The 10,198-nt window shown below is 35.2% G+C and overlaps 1 protein-coding gene across 1 annotated transcript; it reads left to right on the top strand.

Annotated features, from left to right (window-relative positions):
• Nucleotides 1–4,733: 4,733 nt before the first annotated feature.
• On the top strand, nt 4,734–8,065 carry LOC124374366 (ELKS/Rab6-interacting/CAST family member 1-like; the record flags this gene model as incomplete). Its single annotated transcript, XM_046832591.1, is given in 1 exon segment — nt 4,734–8,065. A coding segment is annotated over 1 exon segment (60 nt), but the record flags the coding sequence as incomplete, so codon positions are not given.
• Nucleotides 8,066–10,198: the final 2,133 nt, after the last annotated feature.

Raw genomic sequence — 10,198 nt, 5'->3', positions numbered from 1 at the left:
GTTAATTTTTTTTAAAAAAAGTAGAATTTTTAATAATAAAGTTAATGTTTTTTAATTAGCAATTTTACACTTTAAGTACCCACAATTAACACGTGGAAGAGTAGGAAAAAATTAATAATTTTATTTTAAAACGTGTTTTTAAAAGTTGGCGCATGGCCGTTGATTTTTTGCTGTCTAGTGTGTGTCTGTGTGAACCCCCAATAACGGGGGTATTGAAATTATTTAAAAACCCCCCTCCTCAATATCTGCGGGATCGGTTACTTCAGACCCAAGGTCCCAAATTTTCCCCGGTTTTGTTTAGGGGTAGTGATTTCGTGAAAATATCGGCTCCCTTTCGTCCGTCGGTTTTGGGTTCCACCTTGATCTGTCCTTCTTGCATTTTTCTCTCGGTTAAAGTGATGAGAATGTCTATATGTTTTGCCCGGGGGGAAAACTAGTTTTTTGACATCATTTTGGCACTTGTGTCGAAAGAATTGTGCGTCGTTTGGGACCCCGTTGCTCCAATTCAACCGTGGGAGTTCGGGAAATTTGATTCCTTTGCACCCTCGCCCAGAGCCATGTATTCGGTTCGGCATTTGATTGTGCATGTTTTTTTTTTTCTGGCTTGCCAGCTTATGGTGCCCCGCCAACAAGAAGGTGTTTGTGTTGCCTTCTGTCCAGTGTACATCCCCCCCAAATTGATCAGCGTAGCCTGTCAATTTTCGGATATTTCCATCAAATGCAGGGAATGTTTGGCTGTCCTTTGAGGTATCTAAAAAACCTTTTTACCCGAACCCAGTGGGATCGGATGATTTGTCGTTGAATTGTGCGGCACCCCCACGGTGTATGCTTACCCGGCCTCGTACATACCGCCAAGTAACAATGAGCCTACCAGCCTTTTACGGATGATTTTTTGAAGATTTTCCTTGGTCTTTGTGTTCCCTCGATTTTGTATTGGGGACTCGCGGGTATTTCCCCCGGGTTACAGGAACCTTTCCAATTTCTTCAAAATTTCCGAAAGTATCCTCTTTGTCCCATTTTGACCCCGTTTTTTTATCATTTCGATCCCTAAGAAATTTTTGGTTCCCCCAAGGTCTTTGAGGGCCTTTTTTCTTTATTTATTCATTTTTTTAGTGATCAGCAGCCCCTCATTGTCCGCAAATCCCAACATTTATTACCCCGAAAAAAAATTTTACGATGTTTTTTTTTTCTGCTTTGCAGTGAATAAACAGGGTCTGATCCCGTCGGTTGCAACCCAAAATTTTTTTTTAAAAATTTTGGGGGTTTAAATGGTCTACACTTTTTCCCCCCTGATTGCTTTAACCCTGTTTCCCTTCTTCAAAATGCTTTTTTTGGGGTTCTTTTCTTAAAGCTTTCTGCATCTCCTAGCTGCTTTGTATGTCTTAAATCCGTCTTTCATTTTCTCGATGCCCTTTACGGCTCAGTACCCCCGGGGGCATTCCATGTACAGTTTTTCCCCTTGAGCTCATGTTCAAATATCCCGTTTTGAATCCCATGCTGTTTTTTGGTATTAAACCCCTGCTAAATTGCCATCGCAGTTCTAATCGACAAAAATCTTGCCACCGGAGCAAAGTATCGCGTAATAAACCCCCCTGGTCGTTAAAAAAACCCCCTCGTGCGCGATTTTGGCGCCTTTCTGCGCTCGATTGTACCGTCTGGTTTTAAATTTTTATTCTTGAGTACATTCGTGTCCCGATGACTTTTTTGTTTTCCGGTCTTGGCATATTTCCCCAAAGGGCCCCTTTATTCGATTTGTGTTTCCCCCTCCCCCATGATAGCCGTTCCCCACAGTCGCGTTCCCCTTTTTAAAATGCTTTATCTGTTTGCCCCGTGGGCATTGAACACTAACTCCTCAAAGAGTGTCTATCTTCGTTTTTATATTCTTTTCAGAATCGAGGGTTTTTTTTGCGCGGTTCTTTTTCCCAACTTGCAAAAAAGGTTTGTTTTTGGGGGCCCCTTTTTCAAAACCCCCCCTTTTGCTCGTGTCAATGAAAAACGTCGTTGTCCCAGTATTCATATCTTTTCCGCGGCCTGAAACCAGTGTAGAGAAATTTGGGTCTACGTACTTTTTGGGGGGGCCTCGGCTGCCCCGGGCCGTATTTGGGGGGGGCGCCGACTCTTTTTCCCTTTTAGATGAAGATCTCCCCCCTTTTTTTGCTGTTTGACGATTTCTTTTTTTCTTCTCTTCAAAATTTAAGTGGGTCCAAAAATTTCCCCTTTGCGTATTATCTCTGGGGGCCCCGAATTTTCGTTTTTTGTTTTTTTAAATTTTTTTTTTTTATCGATTTCCCCGTGGATCAACTTTGGGGCCCCCTGCCCCCCTATTCCCCGTCAAAACGTAACTCGGGCACGACCCTTTTTCCAGTATCCGCCGCACTTGTCCGCTTTTTTTTCCCGGGGGCGTATCCCATGAATCTTTTCTGCAGCAGCTCTGGGCCCCTTTTTCCCAAACCCGGCTGTTTTATCTAACACGTTTCGCTCTCAAACCCCAAAAATTTTCGCAGTTTTTGGGTCCGGAAAAATTGGGCCCTGCCAAAAACTCGTACGGGGTTTTTTTCCCCCGATACATGTATTGGACGCGTTTTCCCCCTAAAATTTCCCCCTCGCAAGGGTTTTAGCCCAAAATGATTCTGGATCCGGTCTCGATCAGCAAACAAACTGCTGTTCCAGTAGGTTGGTTCTTCCTCTCCGCACACCGTTTCCCCGGTGTGTACGGCGCTGAAGTCTTCTCTGGATTTCCCCCTGCTTCGTACCGTCGAAATTTTACATTTCGGTATTCCCGCCCCTTGTCCGACTGTAAAAAAATTTTAAATTTTTTGGCCAGTAAATGTCTAAAAAAAATTTTTATATTCTTTAAATTTTTTCCCAGTTTTTCTTCGGTTTTTTTCTTCAAGGAAAAAACACCTCGACCAGTACTGTTTTCAGGGCAAACGTCACCATGTATTCGTCCCCCCTTGGGGAATTTTTCCCTCTTGGGCCCCCCAAAAAGTTGGGGATGTACAATCTCTGTGGCACCAAACCCCCGTAAACCCCCTTTTTTTTTTAACGGTCTGGCCCCCCGCTTACCGCGGGCGCAAACGTGCATCTGTTGCTTTCCCCCTTTAACGAAAATTACCCCGGGTTTCCCCGTTTCTCATCAAAATAATTTTTTGACTGATCCATGTGTATATTTCCGTTCCTGTTCCCCAAAATTTTGGTGAAATTTTTGCCCCTTTTCTAAAAGGTTTTTGATTTTGGTTTTTCCTCAGATTTGCTTGCGCTGCGTAACCACCTTTCGCATGTTCAGTTTTTCTTCTCTTACAAAGTACGGGTTCCCGTCTATCGGCGATAATCCGGTTTTGCCATCTGTATTAGTACCTCAGAAATTTTTTCTTTAAAAATTATGTTTTTCCCCTTTTTCAGTAATCTTCGTTTCCGCATCAGATTAGTTTTAAATTTCCCCGGGAAATACAGTTTTGCCATGCAGTTGCGGTTGAAATAAAAAACCCCCCCTTACATTTATCTTGGCTGCCCTTTTTATTTGCATTTGTCGATGTTCTGTTGTAATTTTGGGCCCCAATGCACGTCACCCCTTTTCAAAAAATATCCTCGTCGCCGCACATGTGGTTGTGAACCCCTACCCAAAAAAACCCCCTTTGGTTTTGGGGGCGACTTGAACATTGTTGCCCCTTTCCCCCGGGTTTAGTTTGGATGAAAAAACCTGTGCTCCCTAGCATTCCCCCGTGTTGATTTTCCCCCCCTCCTTTTGGGGAAAAAATTTTGGGAAATGGGCCCAAACCCTTTCCGCTTTGAAGCTTTTTTCCCCTTTAAATTATTTTTTTTCCCCCCGTGCTACGTCTACCAAAAAATTTCGTGTTTGGATCTGGCCATGGGAAAGCTTTGTCTTCGGGTTTTGTAAAACGCCCCACCTGGCCAAAACATTCATTTAAGTTTTTTTTCTTGAGTCTTCCGGTTTATATATTATAAGTGCATAAAAATACACAGAAATCTTAAATACTTTAATTAAAACGTTACTAAACCAAACTATTCAACTCATCAGACAAAAAATTTCCCTAATGAAATAAATAGGCTTTATCAATTAGAAAATGATTTAAATTTTCTTTTCTGAATAATGTTTTTGTTTTTCTATTTTTAAACTCACATGGCAAAATGATTAAATAAAAAACAACAAATTCATGCATAGCTAGGCTTTCTTGGCATACAGGTTCTAGTCCTATGACTCATCATAAGCTGGTTACTGACTATTGTCTTATAGAATAACTGTGGGAGCTTCGCCATTTTGGATAGTTGGTCTAAATTGCCCTTAGTATGAATGATCAATTGATAAATGTACAATTTGTAAACAGTAGCAAATCCCAATGATTGGAAATGTTCTTTTACAAAATCCTGAAAACCTAATTTAAGTATTATTCTTTAAAAATAAAGATATTAAAATAGATATTAAGATACAAAAATAATATTATTCTAATATTATTGCAGATTGAGGAGGGGAGTACATTGAAGGGATAACATAAAATTGTAAATATCTATAATTAAAATTTGTTTTCAGCCTCAGTCTAATTATTTTCTAGTCACACCTCACATTTTAGTTGTCTTTTACACATTTTTCTGTGTAAAGGATCAAGTTGTTTAAGTTTTATTTAATAATTATATTTTTGCCAAAGTACTTGTATGTTTCTTTACTTAATCATTCAAAAATAATAAAAAATTATATTTTGACTATTGGACTTTTTCAGATTGATCAAGATCAACTGGACAATGATGAAAGAACTGGATCGGACTCCAGTGTGTAGTTTGACAACAATACGACATCAAGACCTTTATCAGAGCATCAGAGGAGATAAACATGTTACTTCTGTTACCAATTTTTACTCCAGTGATTTCTGTGATCAAGCATTATTTAGTTTCCTAAAGTCCTACGCACAAGCTTGGCTATTATTTTCTGCTGTTCCGTGTTCGTCAAGTGCCACTGCCTTCTAACACTGTGCATCTATATTTAGCTTAGTTGATGTGCAGTTTCGCTCTTTTATCGCTATTACTTCTCCGTTGTACATTGATACTGTTTATAATATAGTGAGTGATGTGTCTACTTCATTCCTCTTGTCGGAAGTGAAAGTTCAGGCAGGGGTCACTGTGGCGAGTGCGAGTGCCCTCGGTTGCTTAAAAGACAGCTTCCCAAGCAATAATACCGCAAGCCAACAACTTACCGTACCCCACATAGTATTCTAAAAGTTTTATGGTTGTTAGGTCTGTGTTGTAACTGATGGGTGTAAGGTATTGACAACTCATGACAATAATGTCTAACAGACGTTCAACATGTGAACACGCACCTGTTATCTCATGTACAGACAAGCTGGTACTATTGTCGTATTGTGATTTATGAATATGTTCACAGAGTGATTATTCTCGTTTGCAAAGCTGTTACAATGTAATGGGGCCAACAGTCAGTACCATTTGGCAAGTTCTCAGAGTTTATCATCTTTTTTGGGCATTAGCGATTCTTTCTTTAAAATGTTGAAAACTTATTGGGTATGTCCGTTGGTTAATTCTTCAGGAATTATGTACTCACAGTTACGCTCCTATGAATTTAATGTACTAGAAACAAGGAAATTTAATTATAGATAGTCCCTTTATATAAAGCCTTGTATTAGAATATATGTAATCAATCAAATGCGAACCCCTGACACAATTTTGTGGCTTGGTTTTAACTATAACTTATTTTGATACATAGTATTAGGCTTATAATCTTATGATATTTTAAAAATCACTTCATCATTGTTTCATTAATGAAGTCTATTTGGACTTGGTATTTTAGGGTTACATACATGCTTTTAATCTAGCTATTCTATAATTTAATTCCAAAGTTAACATTGAATTTTAACCTCCTTACATGAGATATCTGGAACATTTTTAAATTATATATTGTGTACTAGCCTGTTAATGGGTACAGTAAAGAACTGAAGTGGGGAAGTAGATTATGTTTGGATATAAACAAAAAAACAAAAGTAAAGAAAAAAAATTGTATTATATACATTTGAAAGTGACACTAAAACACTATTTTTCAGCATAGTCACCATACAAATTTGAGTAACTTATTATAGTAGTGAACTAGTTTTGAAATTCCAGCATTATAAAATTCTGCTACCTGAGACTTCAGGTGAGGTTTTCGGTACTCATTTTGCACAAAATCTATGGTAACCTAACTTCTGCATAACAATTTCGTTTTAAGAAACTCCTTTGAATTTTAGAAAAACTAAGTGAGAGTTCTGTCATTGTGAATCGGCGGTCCTCTTTAATCTTCTATCGACTTTAGAGAACAATTTCATCGGTCACAATTGCTTGCCCGTCCACTTTCTTCTTCATCATGCAACATTAGTTTGGCGATTTGTAACCTAATAAAACACTGACACAGTTCACCTTCAAAAATTACATTGTTCCTATAAACTTCACAGTGTTGGCAGTTAATTTCCAAAATACTTGCAAATTACATTGATTCATAGTTATATTATTATAAATGTTATTTAGAACAGAATTGAGATGTTCTAACATTATATTAAGTGTCAGCTGTACAGAAACGACTTTCAATTTTACCCTTTAAGAACAATGTTAAACTTCAAACACTTCTACACCCTTATTTTTGGTTGTAGAATTAATGAAGGTGTCTCATTTTAAAGGTATTACAAATGTTCAACCAAAGGTTTTTTTTAGTTTTTCCTGTTTAAATGTATATTTTGGAGTATTTATTCACTGAAATACAACAAAGTTTGACATTTCTTTCTAAATAACCAATAAAAATATCAATAAAACTAAAAAGCATTTTGATGCGTATACGTTGTAACTTTGGCATCTTATTTTACAATCAAAAATAAGGTCATACAAATTTTTAAAGATTAACATTGTTCCTTAAGGTGCTAAAATGGAGATGGGTCTTAATACTTGTATAAATTTTTCCCTAGTAATAAACATGTGTACCAATACATCATCATGTTTTGTGCTATTCTCCAAATCAGCATTTTCTAATTAGCCTTAGACTACAGTCTACTTGGATGGAATGAAAATAAGTGCTTATCAGTGCTTTAACTCAGAAATAAATAATGGTTCATTATGTATAACTAATACATAAAAACGACAAATTCAGATAAATGTTTATATTGCTGGAGATTTCAAATAATTCTTGTATTTTTTGGCATGGCTTTATAGATTTTTAAGTTTTAATCACTTGTGCTGACAAGGATTGAGATTTATAAATTGTAATAAATAAATAAATAAAAACTAATTTTACAAGGATGGTAACAACATTAAATGAATTTTATTAAATTGACGATTCTGAAGTTTTATAATAAAAATAGGGTTTTTAATTTTAAGACAGTCATTTGAAATGTTTATAAAAGAATTTGAAAGAGACCCTGAATAACATTTGCATCATTTCTTTGCCAATTAGTATTTTAGAAAATTAGTGACATGATTAAGTTGTAAAACACTACACCTAAAAGGCTATATAGATTATATTCTCATGGGCTGGAAAGTATATTAGGGGAGTGTGTTGCACTCCCAAATATTCAAGTTAGTCTGTATGTTGAAACTCATAATGTATGTATATTTAATTTAAAGATTTAAAAGCTATATTAAAAATAATATGTAAGATTTTCTAACTCTAAAGAGGTCAACACACCAGGAGATAACATCACTCATACGGACCATATTGTGCTGAGGTCTGGAGGGATTACTTCAGCTGGTTCTGAGGGCTAATGCTAAGACTGTACCAGGTAACTTGATTGTTACCGTTTGAATAATTTGCTACCTGACCTCTCACGTCATAGATGGAAGTCCGAGCACTCACTTTTGCTGTCCCTCAATTTATAACATTGTGTAACAAATCAAAAGTAATACTCATTCATATGTAGTTATGTTTTGTAACAAAACAATCAAATTTCATAAGCAATATAAAAGCTTTCTTGAAATAAACCAAACTTTTCCTAAGTTTGGTGACGAATGAAAAAATTTTGATTTAGTATATTAATCTTCAAGCTATTGGGATTGTTACTCCAGATCATAAAAAATTTTACTATCCTGAAAAAGTTTTGTTCAGACAGTTATATATGTTACATGCTTGGTTCACAATATACCACATTATTCCAAGAGAATAAGTTAATAAACACTCACTGCAAACTTTGATCTTTGGATTTTGTTTCATGATCAAGTGGAGCTAAATACTAAATGCAACCAATTTGTTTTTATTCTCGTTTTTATTTTTTCTATCTCTCTAGGTGTTTTATTAAAAAATATTAATATATTTTAAAAATAATAAAAGTAGAGCAAAATTGATGAACAATTAACGTTTACTCACAGCTTACTTATGTAGGGTTATACATAATAGCCAGTTACAGATTGATCTAGAATTGTTGGTTAATTTATTTTTATTTAGTTTACTCACTCGTGGATACGAGAAGAAGAAAGAAACCATGAATGTTTATTAGGATCGATCCATTGACTGGAACCTTAAAATATCAATAAAGCCAGTTATTTTGTTTATCCGATATTTCACCCTTTAAACGACAATTATTTTGGGTTTTCTATAGACTTTAAATAAATTGTCCCCTATGTCTTACTTTTTTGGTAATAATTTAGTATTGTTCAAGATTATATTTAAATCGGCCACCATTATTGAAAACTTTAATTTGTTAATTTGACCAAAATTATGTTTTAATTGATCATATCTTTGTCCACATCATTTTTGTTTTTTTTTTTTATTTTTTATTTTTTTTTTTTTAAAGAGTTTATTTACTACAGTTTGGTTAAAAGTTAGGAGGAGGGGGGTTTCAAAAATATGAGAGTTAAAAAAACACATTTAGACAGGATATTCCGTAAATGGTTGGGGGGCACTTAGTTTTTGGCTCTCCTCGCTTGAGGTTCCATGGAATAAAATCACTAAAGCTTTGTGATGAAGAATGTTTTGAGTCTAGGAAGAGTGCCAGGAGTAAAAGCGCTTGTAGTGCAACAAGAAGTTAAGGCGAATAGTCTGGATAAAAAATATTATAGCCTCCAAATAGAAATTACAATAGATTTAGTTTACAACTCTCATAGCCTATAATTGTTTAAGCTTCTTCTTAACCAACCAGACCATATCACACAAAGTTTGAGGTAAGGACAGCTTGTGCTTACTTTTGTAGAAACATTATGCCAGTATTTTGTAAAATAGTTTGCAGCTTTTGATTATCTCGTATTGATTAGGTCGAAGGTGTTGTTTTGTACTTTAATAAAATACAACAGGTTGAAGCGAGTTAAGTTATTGACAAAAGACTATCATCAAGCGCGCAAATTTTATCAATTACAGGTATGAAACGTGCGGCAGAAGCGCGCGAAGGTGGGGGAGTTACGTGAGCCATATTCATTATTTGGCTTCTGTTAGCTATGGATGTTACACCTAATACAAATATGTAATAATTGTTTAATGATATAATTAATGTTAGTTTAAAAGTGTTTAATTTAGATTGTTACATAAACTATCAATTATTTGGACAAATCTAGGTTGTTATAGAATTCAGAAAGTGGCGCACGAGTCGTATCTAAACTTCTAATATTGTTTGAAAACTATGCTTTCATAGCCTGAAATGTAAGTAATGAACTAAAAATTGTTACTTCAGAAAATTCTTTAGCTTTAGCTTTGAAAATATGCGTACATATTGGCAATAACCGTATTTACAAGGTTTTTATTAAACTCTCAATCAAAACCCCAAAATTAGTATATATTCTCTTTGACAATGGTCCATTTGGTAATAATAATAATTTATAAACTAAATTCCTTCAAAAATTAAAGTGTGGTATGATAGAAATAAAATTCATTATATAAAACACAAATATAATTGGCTATTCTTAAATACTATAAGGTGTACATATAAAACTTTATGAAGTAAGATAATCAGTTATATATTTATCTAGGTGAGTGTGCGACCACAAATAAGATAAAAAATACATTCTGGTGTACCCTATTACAGCATGAATATATAAATTTGCTGCCATCAAAATAGTTCAATAATAGCAAACGTATGTGTTAATAAACTGCTTGTCCACTGTTTTAAACCATAAATGTAGCCAAGTTTAAAACTTTGTAAAATGTGTTTTATGGCACACAATGAAATTGACATTCAAAAACATGTGGGAATTTTTAATATAAAAGTCTTTAATGGGAACTTGAAGA

Source organism: Homalodisca vitripennis, unplaced genomic scaffold (assembly GCF_021130785.1).
Source record: "Homalodisca vitripennis isolate AUS2020 unplaced genomic scaffold, UT_GWSS_2.1 ScUCBcl_8110;HRSCAF=16082, whole genome shotgun sequence".
NCBI lineage: Eukaryota > Metazoa > Arthropoda > Insecta > Hemiptera > Cicadellidae > Homalodisca > Homalodisca vitripennis.
Note: the sequence above shows the minus strand (reverse complement) of the source record. Positions and strands in the feature narration are given on the sequence as shown.